The sequence below is a fragment of the Hyperoodon ampullatus genome (genome assembly GCF_949752795.1).
Source record: "Hyperoodon ampullatus genome assembly, chromosome: 3".
NCBI classification, from domain to species: Eukaryota; Metazoa; Chordata; class Mammalia; order Artiodactyla; family Ziphiidae; genus Hyperoodon; species Hyperoodon ampullatus.
In genome coordinates, this window is record NC_136916.1 from 139,562,213 (window position 1) to 139,582,860 (window position 20,648).

At 36.1% G+C, this 20,648-nt stretch overlaps 1 protein-coding gene across 2 annotated transcripts in view; it reads left to right on the top strand.

Annotated features, from left to right (window-relative positions):
• The window catches only part of MNAT1 (MNAT1 component of CDK activating kinase), a 220,335-nt gene that overhangs the window by 114,711 nt on the left and 84,976 nt on the right, over window positions 1–20,648 (top strand). For both annotated transcript variants that reach the window (XM_079699958.1, XM_079699959.1), the window contains one exon: window positions 6,353–6,474. In XM_079699958.1, the coding sequence (XP_079556084.1) occupies window positions 6,353–6,474 (122 nt within the window). The remainder of the gene's footprint in view (window positions 1–6,352; window positions 6,475–20,648) is intronic.

Below are 20,648 nucleotides of genomic sequence, written 5' to 3' on the forward strand. Positions count from 1 at the left end.
TAATGTCTAGATTCAGTAATCTTTAATTTGCTTCATATATAGGTATCTTTTTCTGAACCATTTTGAAGTAAATTGCAGTTACTGTGAAATTTTACCTTTAAATTCTTTAACCTGCATCTCCCTCTGACCTGCCCTGATGTAGGACATTCTTATATGTAACCATAATGCCATAATCACACAAAACAAAATTAATAAGAATTCTCTAATGTAATCTTATAGCCAGTCCACATTCAGATTTCATCATTTGTCCCCCAAATGTCTCATGACTGTTTTCTCCCTTCCTAAATTGTTACTGAGCTAATGACTCTTGTTATATTTATTAAACCTCTTAATTCTTTTAAAATCTAGAACAGCTCATATCTCATGCTACATTTCTTGCTTTTCTTTCTCATGCCACTGACTTATTGAAGAGACCAAGCCAGTTGTCATATAGTATGGTTTTTAATTTTTCCCCTATGGTGTTGTTCAGTATGGTCCCTAGTATATTTTTATTATCTTTTCTTATGGTTATAAAAATTATACCCATTTTGGCCAATTAGAAAATACTGCATAAAGATAAAAATATAAATCATAATCTCATCACCTAGAGATTACTACAGTTAACATTTTGGTGTTTTTATTATAGCTTTTTTCTTATGCAGATTTAAAAAATAGTTTAGATCATCCTTATTATGTACTTACTAGTTTATTAATTTCTCTTTGAACATAATTTTGAATGGCATACATGCTGTTACAATCGAACTCATGTATACTTAATTTTCCCAATATTGCTGAACATTTATGTTCCTTTTGGTTTTTCACAATTATAAACTGTGATGGTCAGTCTTTTGAATAAAGATTTGATTAGTATATTTCTGTTTTTTTCTTATACTTACAAATAGAATTATTGGGTTAAGCTATATGAGTACTTTAAAGGTTTACTAAATTGTTTTTCATAAAGAAAGCAATTCCATTATTTGCTCTCCTATCAGCAGTGTATAAGAACATCTTTCTCCACACTCTCTTGTCATATTGGGCATCATTCTTTCATTTTATCCTTTATTTGGTAATTTGATGGAGATTTGTTTCGACATTGTTTTGAAGGGTCTGATTTTTTTACCATATGAGTTCAAATTACTCTTGGAATATTTTTTGGCTGTAATGTAGGCTGTGCCATACTGATTCAGTCTCTTTCGGTCCCCACTTCCCCGTATATCCATTCTCTGCTCCTGTTTATTTCATATAGTCTCAAGACACACATACTGCTCTAGTAACATTGCTGTCTTCTTTATTGCCTTGCTTTTGTAGACTTTGTCTGCCCTCTGAGGTCTTGCACAAGTTGCACTGTTTCAGTTTTCCACCTTTCATTGATTTTTCCTCCTTTGATTTTTCTATAACCCTCTCAGTCTATACTATATCATTTGGTGCCAAGTCAAATTTAGTTCAGGTTTTGAATATCACTATTGCATCATACAGTGTGACTTCTTTAATCTGAATCCTCCTTTTCCAGATAATTTAGAATAATATCACACTTACTGTTTTGTGTAGAAATATCACTTTCATTTTCATTTTGCATCCAGAAACTTTTAAACACTGTTTTGCCTCCAGTCACTTAAAAACCCCTAACATTTTCCTCATAGGACTTCTTTTTGAGATAGCTGGTCTCTTTGTGATTTTTTTTTTTTAAATCTTAATTATGTCAGTGATTTGTACTGTAAGTTCTTCCTCAGCTTTAGATTTGAGAAACTTGGCATCTGTCTCACACCAGTTTTGGGGGGAAAAGATTGAATGTTAGAAGACTAGGTTGTATATCATTTATGAACTTTATTTTCTCATTCTCATGATAAATAGAATTACCACTGAGTAATGTTTATTTCTCTTTAAATGCTATAATAAAAAAATTTGTCTTTTTGAACCTATGGTATTTTGACCATATCTAAATTATTAGAATTTGTATAGAAATCTACGACTTACTTATTAATATTAGACTTTTAAATTGAACAACTGTGATTATATTGTCTAAAAATAGGATATTGAAAGGCAGTGTGGTATGGCAGAGCCCACACTGGACAGGAATTAGGAGATATGACTCTTAACTATGTGACCTTAGGGGAAATTTATATTTTAGGGGTCTTAGTTTCTTTATCCATAGAATAAGGAAGTTAGGGGAAAAGAACACAGGCTTTAGAATCTGACACCCTTGGCTTTTAATCCTCAACCCGCCATTACCTACAGTGTGACCTTGCTAAGTCACATACCTAAGCCCCTGTTCCTCATTTGTAAAGTAGGGATGTTAGTATTTATCTCATAAAACTATTGTGAATACTAAAGAAATAATGCACTAAAAGCCTTTAGACCAGTGCCTGGCACTGAGTAAATAATGTTAGCTATTATTATTATATGATCTTTTATGTCCCCACAAACTTGCAGACAATACTTTGGATTATATGACATCATAACTTTTTTTTTTTTTTTTTTACGGTATGTGGGCCCCTCACTGTTGTGGCCTCTCGCGTTGCGGAGCACAGGCTCCGGAAGTGCAGGCTCAACGGCCATGGCCCATGGGCCCAGCCGCTCCGCGGCATGTGGGATCTTCGTGGACCGGCGCACGAACCCGTGTCCCCTGCGTCAGCAGGCGGACTTTCAACGACTGTGCCACCAGGGAAGCCCGACATCATAACTTTTAACTTGGACATCATTGTTGCTATTTAGGGAATGATTACTTTTAATGTGTTCATTCCCACGTTAATGACTTAAGAGAGCCTGTCTTTTTTTTTTTATTAGTTTCTGCTTTATAACAAAGTGAATCAGTCATACATATACATCTGTTCCCACATCCCTTCCCTCTTGCGTCTCCCTCCCTCCCACCCTCCCTATCCCACCCCTCCAGGCGGTCACAAAGCACCGAGCTGATCTCCCTATGCTATGAGGCTGCTTCCCACTATCTATCTACCTTACGTTTGGTAGTGTATATATGTCCATGCCTCTCTTTCGCTTTGTCACAGCTTACCCTTTCCCCTCCCCATATCCTCAAGTCCATTCTCAAGTAGGTCTGTGTCTTTATTCCTGTTTTACCCCTAGGTTCTTCATGACATTTTTTTTCTTAAATTCCATATATATGTGTTAGCATACGGTATTTGTCTTTCTCTTTCTGACTTACGAGCCTGTCTTTTTTTTGAATATTATCTTCCTTGGAAAATATTCCAGCTCTTGGAATTATCCATTTTGTATCATCTTTCCTGGGTCTTGCTTTCTAATTTGTAATGTGAAAATGGAGTAATCAAAGTAATCTGCATTACTGTGTTATGGGATAATTATAATATAATAGGTGTCCTTTTAAAATTCTTACAGGTTCCTTTTTCTTTTTTTTTTTAACCTAAAAATGTGACAGTAATACTGGACTTTTTGTATAATGTGACAGGAGAATATAGTACTTAGTAACTTATGAAGAAGACACTTTGAAACAGGGATGTCAAAATGCCACTCAGAATGTCCCGCTTAGGCAGGTGCCTTCTTAACCTGTGTAATACTCTGTATTCAGATTCATTGTTCAGAAATTGGATTACTGAGAGGTAGTACAAGATTTAGCTTGACAGTTTCAAGTTTATTTAGAAAGGCTCTGAAACATATGGAGGTTAAGGGTTAAAATAATGTTAATGGAGTTTTCCATATATCTCACTTTTATCTCGTTTTTGATGTGTATTATTTCAGCCAGGTAAATGATCAAATCAGAATATCTAAAACCATTTTTATTTTTTTAATTTTAATTTTTTTAAAGACACATTTTTCATTTTCACCAAGAATTTTTATTATTTTTTAAAAATTTTATTTGTTTTATTTTTGGCTGCGTTGGGTCTTCATTGCTGCACATGGGCTTTCGCTAGTTGCGGCAAGTGGGGGCTGTTCTTTGTTGAGGTGCGTGGGTTTCTCATTGTGGAGGCTTCTCGTTGTGGAGCACGGGCTCTAGGCAGGTGGGCTTCATCTAGTTGTGGCGTGTGGGCTCAGTAGTTGTGGCTCGCAGGCTCTAGAGCACAGGTTCAGTAGTTGTGGCGCGTGGGCTTAGTTCTGCGGCATGTGGGATCTTCCCGGACCAGGGCTCGAACCTGTGTCCCCCTCACTGGCAGGCAGATTCCTAACCACTGTGCCACCAGGGAAGTCCTGAAACTCATTTTAAAAAATTGTGGTAAAATATATATTGCATAAACTTTACCGTTTTAACTATTTTGAAATATGTTCACAGTGTACGTCCATCACCACCATCCATCTCCAGGATTTTTTTATCTTCTCCAATTAAAACCCTGTACTCATTTAAATAGTAATGCCTCATCCCCTGCCTCCCCACACCCTCTGGCAATCATCATTCTGCTTTTTGTCTCTATGAATTTGACTACTCTAAGAACCTCATATAATTGGAATCATACAATATTTATCCTTTTGTGACTGGCTTATTTCATTCACTTAGCATAATGTCTCCAAGGTTCATCCATGTTTTAGCATGTATCAGGTTTCTTTCCTTTTTTAAGACTGAATAATAGTCCATTGTGCGAATACCCTATTCACTCTCCATTGATGGACACAAGGTTACTTTTACCTTTTGGCTATTGTGAGTAATGCTGCTATGAGTAGGGGTGTACAAATATCTGTTCAAGTTCCTCCTTTCACTACTTTTGAGTGTATACCCAGAAGTGGAGTTGTTGGCTTATATGGTAATTTTATATTTAATCTTTTAATCTTTTGAGGAATTGCTGTCTGTTTTCCATAGTAGCTGCACCATTTTATATTCCCATCAGCAATGGACATGAGTTCCAATTTCTCCACATCCTTGCCAACACTTGTTATTTTATGTGGTTTTTTGTTTTGGATAATAGCCATCCTAAATAGCTGTGGGTGTTAAGTGCTACAGTTGGGCCCTCTGTATTTGTGGGTTCCACATCCATGGCTTCAAGCAGCCATGAAATTCAATCTGGGTTTGGTTGAATTCATGGATGCAGAACCCAGGCAGGAAGAATCTGGGGATAGGGAGGTCTGACTGTGCTAGTATGCCATTTTATATAAAGGACTTCTGCATCCATGATTTTGGTATCCCTGGGGCAACTTGGAACCAGACCCCTCAGGGATACTGAGGGGCGGTTTTATATCCTCATGGTTTTGATTTGCATTTCCCTAATGACTAGTGATGTTAAACATCTTTTTTGGTGCTTATTGGCCATTTGTACATCTCTGGAGAAATGTCTGTTCAAGTCCTTTACCCGAGTTTGGTGAAGGAGTTTTGAGGTCACAGTGTCAGAGAAGCTATTAATATAATGGTAAACTAGCTAGGATAATGCTACATGGTATTAAACTTGTTGAAGAGAAAAACCATGAGTCATATGCAGACATTCTCAGTGGTCGTTCCTCACTGCCTCAGTTGCACTGTATCACTTTTAATTCATGGTTTTTACCTTTTTTTTTCTTTAAATAAAAGAGAACAAATGTTTTATGTATCCAACTTAGTAATTTAAGCAATGGAAACTAAGGGAGGTAACAAGAGGAATAAATTATAAACTAGAAAACATTGGAATTAGTAACTGTAAGAACTAGTTTTTATTAAAAGGTTAGGACATAGAGAAGCTGATGAGAACTATACTAAGAAAAATAACAGAATTAGAGTTAGAATCAGAAAACATGGACTGTATAAAAAAATACGGACTTTAAAAAATTAGAATTATGTGCTCAGATTACAATAAATATGTAAATCTCAGTGTAATGATGCTATGTGGCTGAGTGGCATTTTATTTTGTATATTGTTCATCAAGTATGATCTTTTTATTTTATTTATCCAGTTGTTCTTTTCAGAAAAATATGTGGATATTCCATTCAACTTAATTTTTAGCATAATATTCCTCATTTTGTGTGTGTGTGTGTAAGTAGACATCAGATACACATATTTGTTAAGTAAGTTTAATTCCGTTGTAAAGACTTAAGAGAATAGACATTTATGTGGCAAAACTTTGCAGAGAATAATTTCATTAGTGTCCTTCCTTAACTAAAGCTTTCAACAAAACACAGGTAACCAAAACTGTCAAAGTTGTATAATAAAAACAGGAAAATGTGAGAATAGACTATGCTTATATGTTTGCTGAATTCTACCATTGACATTTAACAGCTGTACTCTTTAAGGCTAAATTTTAATTTAATGATGGATTTAGTTTTCTTCCTTTAAATCATGTGTCACTGACTATTGTTAATTATATAATATAGGTTTCAGTAATGTAATGAATAATGGGTAATATTTTTAATGTGAGTAATTTAGCTCATCTTTAAAATGACTGCAAATAAGTATTAATATGAAAGTAATATTAAAAAGTATTATTTTCCTTCATTTTTCTAACAGGGTCAACATATTACATTACCACCCATTCAAAAGCTTGAAGAAGCTCTATATGAATACCAACCACTGCAAATAGAGACTTGTGGGCCACAAGTTCCTGAGCTTGAGATGCTAGGAAGACTTGGGTAAGTGTTCAGAAGAAATTCTCATTGAGGAACTGATGTTTAGGGCTTGGTTGTTGACATTTTTAACTGATACTTTAGCATTCTTAGATTTTGAGTTTACAGAACTTTACTCTTTTGTAAGAAATGAATGGTGCTTAATACTAAGTTAATCTGTTATTTTTCCTACGGTCCTATTAGGTCTTTTGAGATTGAGACTGGATTGTATTAGTTCCCTTTTAAGGATGTCATTGGCAGCCAGCCATACTGAAGTAGCTGTTCATTTTCGGCTCACTGTGTATTTTTTTTAGAAATAGGGGCTTAATTTAGTCAGCAGTAAGCCAGTGAAAATAGAGTTGAACTCCTTGCCGTGAAAAAGAGTAGAAAAAGAGTAGATTTACTCAATGTCTGTTGTGTACAGTGAAATTATATTTATGAGAAATGAGCCATAAAATATATTTTGTCAAAGCGTATGATGTAGAGCTGGCCCAGAGGCTCAAAAGCTGTAATATATGCATCCATTTTGGAAATGAACTTGGGATTGTGGCTTCTGTGAGTGATGGAGATGATCACATTCTGTCTTAGGGGAACAAATGGGTATTGTGTACTTAGGGAAAGTATAGATACAAACTTTGTTGGATGGAGTAAATCATATCTTGATCTGGTGTCTCAATCTAAACTACTGAATGAAAAGATAGTCTACAAACAGTTGTTTCTTAACAAAATAAAATAGCACAAAGAGTATAATGCGGATCAGGAAACTTACACAAGCCGATTATATAGCCTCATCCACCAGAGGGCAGACAGCAGAAGCAAGAAGAACTACAATCCTGCAGCCTGTGGAACAAAAACCACATTCAAAGAAAGATAGACAAGATGAAAAGGCAGAGGGCTATGTACCAGATGAAGGAACAAGATAAAACCCCAGAAAAACAACTAAATGCAGTGGAGATAGGCAACCTTCCAGAAAAAGAATTCAATATAATGATAGTGAAGATGATCCAGGACCTCAGAAAAAGAATGGAGGCAAAGATCAAGAAGATGCAAGACATGTTTAACAAAGACCTAGAAGAATTAAAGAACAAACAAACAGAGATGAACAATACAATAACTGAAATGAAAAGTACACTAGAAGGAATCAATAGCAGAATAACCGAGGCAGAAGAACGGATAAGTCACCTGGAAAACAGAATGGTGGAATTCACTGCTGCAGAACAGAATAAAGAAAAAAGAATGAAAAGAAATGAAGACAGCCTAAGAGACCTCTGGGACAATATTAAACACAACAACATTCTCATTATAGGGGTCCAAGAAGGAGAAGAGAGAGAGAAAGGACGCAAGAAAATATTTGAAGAGATTATAGTCGAAAACTTCCCTAACATGGGAAAGGAAATAGCCACCCAAGTCCAGGAAGCGCAGAGAGTCCCATACAGGATAAATCCAAGGAGAAACATGCCGAGACACACAGTAATCAAATTGGCAAAAATTAAAGGCAAAGAAAAATTATTGAAAGCAGCAAGGGAAAAATCACAAATAACATACAAGGGAACTCCCATAAGGTTAACAGCTGATTTCTCAGCAGAAACTCTATAAGCCAGAAAGGAGTAGCATGATATACTTAAAGTGATGAAAGAGAAGAACCTACAACCAAGATTACTCTACCCAGCAAGGATCTCATTCAGATTCTATGGAGAAATCAAAAGCTTTACAGACAAGCAAAAGCTAAGAGAATTCAGCACCACCAAACCAGCTCTACAACAAATTCTAAGGGAACTTCTCTAAGTGGGAAACACAAGAGAAGAAAAGGACCTACAAAAACAAACCCAAAACAATGAAGAAAATGGTCATAGGAGCATGTATATCGATAATTACCTTAAACGTGAATGGATTAAATGCTCCAACCAAAAGACACAGCCTTGCTGAATGGATAGAAAAACAAGACCCATATAAATATATATGCTGTCTACAAGAGACCCAATTAGATCTAGGGACACATACAGACTGAAAGTGAGGGGATGTATAAAGATATTCCATGCAAATGGAAATCAAGAGAAAGCTGGAGTAGCAATGCTCATCTCAGATAAAATAGACCTTAAAATAAAGAATGTTACAAGAGACAAGGAAGGACACTACATAATGATCAAGGTATCAATCCAAGAAGAAGATATAACAATTATAAATATATATGCACCCAACATAGGAGCACCTCAATACATAAGGCAACTGCTAACAGCTATAAAAGAGGAAATCGACAGTAACACAATAATAGTGGGGGACTTTAACACCTCACTTACACCAATGGACAGATCATCCAAAATGAAAATAAATAAGGAAACAGAAGCTTTAAATGACACAATAGACCAGATAGATTTAATTGATATTTATAGGACATTCCATCCCAAACCAGCAGATTACAGTATCTTCTCAGGTGCACACAGAACATTCTCTAGGATAGATCACATCTTGGGTCACAAATCAAGCCTCAGTAAATTTGAGGAAATTGAAATCATATCAAGGATCTTTTCTGACCACAACGCTATGAGATTAGAAATGAATTACAGGGAAAAAAATGTAAAAACCCACAAACACATGTAGGCTAAACAATACATTACTAAATAACCAACAGATCACTGAAGAAATCAAAGAGGAAATCAAAAACTACCTAGAGACAAATGACAATAAAAACCTGACAATCCACAACCTATGGGATGCAGCAAAAGCAGTTCTAAGAGGGAAGCTTATAGCTATACAAGCCTACCTCAAGAAACAAGAAAAATCTCAAACAATCTAACCTTACACCTAAAGGAACTAGAGAAAGAAGAACAAACAAAACCCAAAGTTAGCAGAAGGAAAGAAATCATAAAGATCAGAGCAGAAATAAATGAAATAGAAACAAACAATAGCAATGATCAATAAAACTAAAAGCTGGTTCTTTGAAAAGATAAACAAAATTGATACCATTAGCCAGACTCATCAAGAAAAAGAGGGAGAGGACTCAATTCAGTAAAATTAGAAATGAAAAAGGAGAAGTTACAACAGACCACAGAAATAGAAAGTATCCTAAGAGACTGCTACAAGCAACTCTATGCCAACAAAATGGACAACCTGGAAGAAATGGACAAATTCTTAGAAAGGAATAACCTTTCAAGACTGAGCCAGGAAGAAATAGAAAATATGAACAGACCAATCACAAGTAATGAAATTGAAACTGATGAAAAATCTTCCAGCAAACAAAAGTCCAGGACCAGATGGCTTCACAGGTGAATTCTATCAAACATTAAGAGAAGAGCTAACACCCATCCTTCTTAAACTCTTCCAAAAATTGCAGAGGAAGGAATACTCCCAAACTCATTCTATGAGGCCACCGTCACCGTGATACCAAAACCAGACAAAGATACTACAAAAAAAGAAAGTTACAGACCAATATCACTGATGAATATACATGCAAAACTCCTCAACAAAATACAGCAAACAGAATCCAACAACACATTAAAAGGATCATACACCATGATCAAATGGGATTTATCCCAGGGCTGCAAAGATTCTTCAATATACACAAATCAATCAATGTGATACACCATATTTACAAATTGAAGAATAAAAACCATATGATCATCTCAATAGATGCAGGAAAAGCTTTTGACAAAATTCAACACCCATTTATGATAAAAGCTCTCCAGAAAGTGGGCATAGAGGGATCCTACGTCAACATAATAGAGACCATATACAACAAACCCACAGCAAACATCAGTCTCAATGGTGAAAAACTGAAAGCATTTTCTCTAAGATCAGGAACGAGACAAGGATGTCCACTCTCACCACTATTATTCAACATAGTTTTGGAAGTCCTAGCCTTGGCAATCAGAGAGGAAAAAGAAATAAAAGGAATACAAATTGGAAAAGAAGTAAAACTGTCACTGTTTGTAGACGACATGATACTATACATAGAGAATCCTAAAGATGCCACCAGAAAACTACTAGAGCTAATCAATGAATTTGGTAAAGTTGCAGGATACAAAATTAATGCACAGAAATCTCTTGCATTCCTCTACACTAATGATGAAAAATCTGAAAGAGAAATTAAGGAAACACTCCCATTTACCACTGCAACAAAAAGAATAGAATACCTAGGAATAAGCCTACCTAGGGAGACAAAAGACCTGTATGCAGAAAACTATAAGACACTAATGAAAGAAATTAAAGATGATACCAACAGATGGAGAGATATACCATGTTTTTGGGTTGGAAGAATCAATATTGTGGAAATGACTATACTACCCAAAGCAATCTACAGATGCAATGCAATCCCTATCAAATTACCCATGGCATTTTTTACAGAACTAGAACAAAAAAATCTTAACATTCGTATGGAGACACAAAAGACCCCAACTAGCTAAAGCATTTTTGAGGGAAAAAAAGGGAGCTGGAGGAATCAGACTCCCTGATTTCAGACTATACTACAAAGCTACAGTAATCAAGGCAGTATGGTACTGGCACAAAAACAGAAACATAGATCAATGGAACAAGTTAGAAAGTCCAGAGATCAACCCATGCACCTATGGTCAACTAATCTATGACAAAGGAGGCAAGGATATACAGTGGAGATAAGACAGTCTCTTCAATAAGTGGTGCTGGGAAAACTGGACAGCTACATTTAAAAGAATGAAATTAGAACACTCCCTAACATCATACACAAAAATAAACTCAAAATGGATTTGAGACCTAAATGTAAGACCGGACACTATAAAACTCTTAGAGGAAAATGTAGGAAGAACACTCTTTGACATAAATCACAGTAATATCTTTTTTGATCCATCTTCTAGGGTAATGGAAATAAAAACAGAAATAAATAAATGGGACCTAATGAAACTTCAAGGTTTTGTACAGCAAAGGAAACCATAAACGAGATGAAAAGACAACCCTCAGAATGGGAGAAAATATTTGCAAACGAATCAACAGAGAAAGGATTAATCTCCAAAATATATAAACAGCTCATGCAGCTCAATATTAAAGAAACAAACAACCCAATCCAAAAATGGTTAGAAGACCTAAAGAGATATTTCTCCAAGGAAGACATACAGATGGCCAAGAAGCACATGAATAGCTGCTCAGCATCACTAATTGTTAGAGAAATGCAAATCAAAACTACAATGAGGTATCACCTCACACCTGTTAGAATGGGCGTCATCAGAAAATCTACAAACAGGAAATGCTGGAGAGGGTATGGAGAAAGGAAACCCTCTTACACTGTTGGTGAGAATGTAAATTGATACAGCCACTATGGAGAATAGTATGGAGGTTCCTTAGAAAACTAAAAATAGAATATCTTATGATCCAGCAATCCCACTACTCGGCATATATCCAGAGAAAACCATAATTCAAGAAGAAACATGCACCCCAGTGTTCCTTGCAGCACTATTTACAATAGCTAGGTCATGGAGGCAACATCGACAGATGAATGGATAAAGAAGATGTGGCACATATATACAATGGAATATTACTCAGCCATAAAAAGAAACGAAACTGAGCTATTTGTAATGAGGTGGATAGACCTAGAGTCTGTCATACAGAGTGAAGTAAGTCAGAAAGAGAAAGACACATATCGTATGCTAACACATATATATGGAATTTAAGAAAAAAAATGTCATGAAGAACCTAGGGGTAAAACAGGAATAAAGACACAGACCTACTTGAGAATGGACTTGAGGATATGGGGAGGGGGAAGGGTAAGCTGTGACAAAGCGAAAGAGAGGCATGGACATATATACAGTACCAAACGTAAGGTAGGTAGATAGTGGGAAGCAGCCTCATAGCATAGGGAGATCAGCTCGGTGCTTTGTGACCGCCTGGAGGGGTGGGATAGGGAGGGTGGGAGGGAGGGAGATGCAAGAGGGAAGGGATGTGGGAACAGATGTATATGTATGACTGATTCACTTTGTTATAAATCAAAACAAACAAACAAACAAACAAATAAATAAATATAAATAAATAAAGAAAAAAGAAAGAAGAAACATGCACCCCAGTGTTCCTTGCAGCACTATTTACAATAGGCAAGTCATGGAGGCAACATCGACAGATGAATGAATAAAGAAGTTGTGGTACATATATACTATGGAATATTACTCAGCCATAAAAAGGAACGAAATCGAGTCATTTGTTGAGCCGTGGATGGATCTAGAGACTGTCATACGGAGTGAAGTAAGTCAGAAAGAGAAAAACAAATATCGTATATTAACCATGTATGTGGAACCTAGAAAAATGGTACAGGTGAACCGGTTTGCAGGGCAGAAGTTGAGACAGAGATGTAGAGAACAAACATATGAACAACAAGGGGGGAAATCTGTGGTGCGATGGGGATGATGGTGTGCTAAATTGGGCGATTGGGATTGACATTTGTATAAAATTGATGAATAAGAAGAACCTGCTGTATAAAAAATAAATAAAATTAAATTTAAATTTTTTTAAAAAAAGTAAAAAAGAAAAAACAATGTGAAAAGAAAGTAATGGATATGGTGAAAGCAAGTAATAAAAAAGTAATTTAAAAAAAGGCCCCGGGCCTCCCTGGTGGCGCAGTGGTTGAGAGTCCGCCTGCCGATGCAGGGGATGCGGGTTCGTGCCCCGGTCTGGGAGGATCCCATGTGCCGCGGAGCGGCTGGGCCTGTGAGCCATGGCTGCTGAGCCTGCGCGTCCGGAGCCTGTGCTCCGCAACGGGAGAGGCCGCAACGGTGGGAGGCCCGCGTACCACAAAAAAAAAAAAAAAAAAAAGGCCCCAACAGCAAAAATAAGGTAGGTGAAACAGATAATAAAAGCTACAGGCATCTTCAAAACCCAAACTGCAATCTTGAGCATAAAGTGTAGTATTTTACATATGAATGTGGAGGCTCCAGGGTCAAATTACTGTGAAAATGATAGATAATTCACTTATCTGCTCTTTCGTATTTCTTAAGATTTTCTTTAGTTTTGTATTCTCTTAAAAGTCCTGCAACCTCCAAGCATGAAGCTGTGGGGAAGTGAAACAAAACCTAAAACCTCTTTTGAGTTTTAGATAACAAATTTATCAAATAATTGGCCTGGATGTTAAAATTGAAGCTTGAAAAGACAGACAATATCGGGTTTTATGTAAAAAGTTATAAGTGATATAGACCTTGATTTCTTATTTCTTACTGGGTTAGCAAGGGCCAGAATTCTGTATCTTTAAAATAAATTTTCTCACAATCTTTACTTTTAATATTAGTGAAGACAGAGTGTTTAAAGTACTCCTCTGTTACAGTTGCTTTTTCTAACAATTTTGTCATTAAAATTACATTTGAGGGCTTCCCTGCTGGCACAGGGGCTAAGAATCCACCTGCCAATGCAGGGGACACGGGTTCGAGCCCTGGTCTAGGAAGATCCCACGGAGCAGCTAAGCCTGTGCACCACAACTACTGAGCTTGTGTTCTAGAGCCTGCGAGCCACAACTACTGAGGCCCGTGCGCCCAGAGCCCATGCTCCACAGCAAGAGAAGCCACCGCAGTGAGAAGCCCGTGCACTGCAATGAAGAGTAGCCCCCACTCGCCACAACTAGAGAAAGCCCACGCACAGCAATGAAGACCCAACACAGCCAAAAATAGAGAAATAAAATAAATAAATTTGTTTTAAAAATTACATTTGAAAGGTTATGGAAATGGCCATGAATAATAAGAACACAAAAATAAACTGTACAACTGTTAGTACAAAGGATAGGAAGAGGGAAAAACTTGGCTGTTGTACTGTTCCTACACTATGTATGCATGAAGAGGTATAATAGTATTTGGAGATATTTAGTATAAATCCTAGAGCAACAACTAAAAATGTAAAACAAAGAGGGACCGACAGTAAGCAAGTAACAGAGTAAATAATGAGATCCTTAAAAATACTCCATTAATGAAAAGGAGGGCAGGAAAAGAGAGGCAAAAAATAAAGAAATCGTATAATTAGGAAACAAATAGCATGGTGGTAGATTTAATCTTAACTGTATCAGTAATTACATTGTTCTAAATAAGCACTATCCAATAAAGCTTTCTGAAATGGGAATTCTATGTCTTTGCTGTTCAGTATAGTAGCCACCAGTTGCATGCTTCTACTGAGCACTTGAATATGCCTAGTGTAACTGAAGAATTGTATATTAAATTTTATTCAGTTTAATTTAAATAACCACATATAGTTAGTGGCTCCCATGTTTGATAGAACATGTCTAAATACTCCAAATAATAGGCAGAAATTGCCAGATTGGATTAAAAAGCAAGATTTTACTGTATGTTTTCTACAATAACGTGACATTATATATGAAGATACAGTTTCTCTGAGCTTTAAAAGTTTCTCTGAAATCTTGGGACTATAATTTGTTTTTATTTTGTACATAACTCAACCAGTATCTCTTCATAGATTTCTTCTGCCCCATTTTCTCTATGTTTTCATTTTGAGACTCTGATTTCACATAGGTAAGACCTTCTGATGTTGTTTTACAGTTCTTCAATGCTCTATTTTGTGTTTTTCAATCTTTTCTTGAGTTTTGTGTTTCATAAGTTTGGATAATTTTTCTTGTCCTTTCCTTACAGTTCACTTATTCTTCTTCTATGTCCCTTTTGCTGATAAGCTCATCAAAGGAATTGTTTCTGATATTGCAGTTGTCATTTCTAGCATTTCCATTTCACTCCTTTTTATAATTTCCATCTTTTTGTTGAAATTCCCTGTCAATTTGCACATAGTATCCACTTTTTCCACTAGGTCCTTCAGCTTAGTAATCATGTTATTTTCAGGTGCCTCTTTGATTGTTCTAACATCTGTGGGTCTGATTCTATTAACTATTTGATACCTTAATAGTAGATTTGTTTTTCCTGCTTTCTTGTGTTTATTGGAATTTTCTTTGAATATTGTACAACAGAACAGTAGAGACTGAGATAAATAATATTTATGGCCAGAAATATTTATGTCCCTTTTTCTGTTAGGCCATTAGTGTAGGGAGTTGAGTATCAAGTCTGTAGTTTTATCTCAGTTTGGTTGTTGTTGCTCAAGTTACCATCTGTGTATCACAGGCTTCAGATTCTTCCAGCCATGATCTCTTGCCACTTTGTACCTAGTATGAGGCCTGGAATGCTGGAGGGTTTTTCTTAGTCTTCTTGCTCCACCCTCAACTTTCAGCACACTCTGCAAACTTGAGCCAGAAAGGGGTTCTCTCTCTCAGTGTCCTCCTCAGCGATAGACTCCTCTTCCTTTTTACTTGGAATGAGTCTTGTGGTAGGAGCAAGGGGGTTTCTTAGTTCTCCTGTTCTGATTTTTGTTTTAGGAGGTCTGTGTGCCAGAGCCTCAGAGTGGTGCTTTCTCAGTGTACCTTTCTCTTCCCCAGAGGCAAACAACTTCTGTCTCCTACTTCAGTTTGCAGTTGAGTTTGCTATCCTCTCCCAATCCCACAGGTGAGCTCTGCCTTGTGGTGGTGGGGATGGGAAGTCTTGGGTATAAGACAGTTTCCTGCCCTTCTTTCAACCTCTGCTTTGCATCATTATGTTAGTTTAGGTAAGAGCGGGTTTTCTGCCTTTCCTTAGTGATTGAAGGCTTTATTCTGTGTCAGTACAGGGTTGGGGAGGGCGGCAGTAGGTTTTTTACTCCTCCTCTAGTGGCACCCAACCTTTGCCCTACCCCAGCAGCTTAGTCTTGGCTGTTTTTTTAATAGTTCATTTCCTCGTGCATGTTCAATTTTTGCCGATTTTTACTTGGCCTACTCAATGGAATATCCTCCTCATCTTCCTCTTTTAATCTGCTGTGGTGGTGATGCTGCTGTATTTGTATGTTAATATTTAGCTAACCCTGTTAGAAGTCTCTGTAAAATAGAGTAGCTTGATTGACTGTTTTTCTTTTTTTCTTGTTTTGAGTAAAATTTTAAAATTGAATAAGCTTTGGCAACACTTTTGATTGTTTGGAGCCCTTTTTGTTTTACTTCTGTCTTTACTATTGTGGTTTGAATTTTAAAATGTAGGGTAGGGCTTCCCTGGTGGCACAGTGGTTAAGAAATCCGCCTGCCAGTGCAGGAGACACAGGTTTGAGCCCTGGTCCGGGAAGATCCCACATGCCGCAGAACAACTAAGCCCGTGTGTCACAGCTACTGAGCCTGTGCTCTAGAGCCCGCAAGCCACAACTACTGAGCCTGTGTGCCACAGCTACTGAGCCCGTGAGCCACAACTACTGAAGCCCATGCGCCTAGAGCCCGTGCTCTGCAACAAGAGAAGCCACTGCAATGAGAAGCCTATGCACTGCAACGAAGAGTAGCCCCCTCTTGCCACAACTAGAGAAGGCCCATGCGCAGCAACAAAGACCCAATGCAGCCAAAAATAAATAAATAAGTAAATAAGTAAGTAAGTAAATTTATTAAAAAAAAGTAGGTAAGTGCAATTTAGATACGGTATAACTATAGTGTTTGTACTTTTCCCGAGTTTTTCATATCTAAAATCTTATTTGAACCTAAATAAAGGATACTGGATCATGGTTTTATTTTGTTTTGTTTTAGTGGTTGGGGGACTTTCATTAATTATTGACTATTTAAAATATAGTTAGTTCCAGAATTCTAGAAGTATACTTTTGTCTCTCTCAACAAAGACTGTACAATATATTCTGTATCCACAACAGTTAAGAAGACAAATTGTTCTGATTACGAGTTTGTATGTATTTCAAGCAATGGACCTTGATTATAAGTTTCTTTTAGCCTCTATGGCTAAGCTGGGGAAGAATTTCTAGATCATCAATAGTGATGTCAGCATTGCTAAAGAAACATTGACTTTTTCTTGATGTAGAAGTATCTACCAAAATAGAATATGTCTCACACCTTCCTTCTCATCAGCCTTGTATATTAAGAAAGGGATTGAATTCTTTTTTTTAATACTATTTTATTTATTTGTTTTATTTTGTTGCCCGGGTTTTAGTTGCGGCAGGTGGGCTCCCCAGCTGTGGCATGTGAACTCCTAGTTGCGGCGTGCATGTGGGGTCCAGTTGCCTGACCAGGGATCGAACCTGGGCCCCCTGCATTGGGATGCAGAGTCTTAACCACTGTGCCATAAGGGAAGTCCTGTAAGGGATTGAATTCTACACAGACAGTTTCATTTTGGGAGCCAGGATGAATTAGCTCAGGTGGTCTCTTTGGTGATATGTTATGACTTCATACTTAAACATTTGCCAAAATAAATCCTAAATTGATTTCTTACTATACTAGTTCATTTTCTTTTCTGGAATTATTATTTGAAGCTATATTGCTTTCTTCCTTTTTAGAAATTATTTTAGATTTAAAAATGTATTTTTACATAATCTAATTTTCAGAAACATTTAGAAAGAAACTGAAGAAGTTACTCTGTGAATTGACTTTTCAAAGAATAATTTGGTATCTACAAAGGTGCTACTCTTAAGGTACAGGAATATAAACTTTAATTGACTTAAGGTATAGTAGTTACACATCTGTTCTAAGGGTTGTCCATATTTTTGTTAGAAGATTACATCTAATAAGCCCCAGTTAATCTTTTTACAGCAGGCTCTCCCCCTTCCCATAAAACTCTAGCTTCTACTCCTCTCTCTTTTCTTTTCCTGTTACAACAAATTTTCCATTTTATGTTATTTTATCCTACAGAGGAAACAAGTTCAGTTTCTCTAGAGGCAAATAGAGAATAAATTACCTTATTTCCATTTTCTTATATTTGCTTTGAAGTCTGTATGACATGAAAAAGTTAAGAATGCTACGTTTCGTAGCTTCACTTTAGTTGGTGCAAAACTATGAATGCAGGCACTTTCAAAATAATTTTAATTATATAGTTTTGGGAGTATGTGGCATAAGATCTTAGGAGGCATTGTGTCTCCAAAGAACTACTTTTTTGTCCTCATGTATAACTTAGATAAAGGACAAAATCAGAAGTACATTGCCATGAGATTTTAGGTGATTTTTACTGGAATCTTTTCTAAAGTTAATTAAACTTTAGAAGTAGATGAAGAATAAATGAGAATTTCTCATTCAGGAGGTTATTATGAATATATAATTACAGTTCAAATTGCACTGGCAGTACTTTTCTGGTTTGCTCAAGGCAATATGTAAACATGTTTTATTAATTCTGTGCCAGTGGGAGCAAGCATTGGGAAAATTTAACTGCTAATTGAAATTCCCCAGACTGCAGCTTTAGTGGTTAGTTTAGTAAAGTCTCATTGATTGGCATTGTGAGAGTGTCTTTTTAATAACCAACTGGCTTTCTAGTTAATATTTTACTATTTCCCACCCAAAGAAGAGTATTTCCCTTAACTAATATAAATTACAAGGATTATCAATTTTATTCATCAATTTCAAATTATTTAGTCAAATATCACTACTGTTTTAAAAATATGTGATTTATTTAATATGAACTTTTCATTCATGAACCTATTCCAGAAATAAGGAAAAACTGTTATAAGCTATAATCTTTAAGTAAGATATATATTTTTCACTTTTACTTATTTGTGAATTTAAATGAAACCATTTGCTACCAGATTTCTGTAGAATAAAATTTTAATCTTCATTTCTGTAGAACATTTTTGTATGTTTCTTTGTGGTAGAGTGTCGTAGCCAAGTGCACACATTCATTTCTGTCTCTCCTGTTAACATAACTGATGTAAGTCCTGTGCTATCAACTATGAGAGCTTTAAAAAATAGACTTAAACTGTGATAGTTTACTATCTAGAGTCCTTCCTAACCAGTTGATAAGATTATTTAGCTATTATTATGAAATCACTTGTGAAAACAGTTGTGGTTGTAATAATAGTAGAACCTGATGATAATTAGAAGGTTTCTTATTTGATCTTCATCAACACCTATCAATTTTGTTTTCTTGTGTGGCTGTAGACTACACTGATAAAAATCAAATTGCTGAACAGAAGTAACTGACCTGTTACAAATCCATTACTGTTATTGGCAAAACAATTAAAATGTTCATTCTTGAGGGAAAAGGATAGGATATAGTTCCCCTAAAATAGAAGATCCACCTTCACAGTAACCCTGGAGATTCTTTCTCTCCCTCCCTTCCTTCCTTCCATTAGTTTTAGGTGTACAGCAAAGTGATTCAGTTATATATAAGTATTTTTTCAGATTATTTTCCATTATAGGTTATTATAAGATATCAAATATAATTCCCTGTGCTGTAGAGTAAATCCTTGTTGCTTATCCATTTTATGTATAGTAGTTTGTACCTGTTAATCCCATATTACTAATTTATCCTTCCCCACCTCTTTCCCCTTTGGTAACCATAAGTATGTTTTCTATGTCTGTGAGTCTGTTTCTGTTTTGTCTATAGATTCATTTGTATTATTTTTTAGATTCCATGTATAAGTAATATCATATAATATTTGTCTTTGTCTGACTTATTTCACCTTAGTATGATATTCTCTAGGTCCATCCATGTTGCTGCAAATGACAATATTTCATTCTTTTTTATGGCTGAGTAATATTCCATTGTGTGTGCAGATAGATGCTTAGGAGTGGGATTGCTGGATCATATATGGTAGCTCTATTTTTAGGTTTTGTAAGGGACCTCCATATTATTTTCCATGGTGGCTGCACCAACTTACATTCCAACCAACAGTGTAGGAGGGTTCCCTTTTCTCCACACCCTCTCCAGCATTTATTATTTGTAGACTTTTCTGATGATAGTCATTCTGGCCTGTGTGAGGTGATACCTCATTGTGGTTTTGATTTGCATTTCTCTAATAATTAGCAATGTTGAGCATCTTTTCATGTGACTGATGGCCATCTGTATATCTTTGGAGAAATGTCTCTTTAGGTTTTCTGTCTATTTTTTTATTAGGTTGTTTTTTGTTTTGATAATGAGTTGTGTGAGCTGTTTGTATATTTTGGATATTAACCCCTTGTTAGTTGCATCATTTGCAAATATTTTCTCCCATTCTGTAGGTTGTCTTTTGTTTTGTTTATGGTTTCCTTTACTGTGCAAAAGCTTTTAAGTTTGATTACATCCCATTTGTTTATTTTTGCTTATTTCTTTTGCTTTGGGAAACTGATCTAAGAAAATACTGCTATGATTTGTGTCAATAATATTTTGTCTATGTTCTCTTCTAGGATTTTTATGGTGTCATGTCTTACATTTAGGTCTTTAAACCATCTTGAGTTTATTTTTGTATATAGTTTGAGGGAGTGTTATAATCTCACTGATTTACATTTAGCTGTC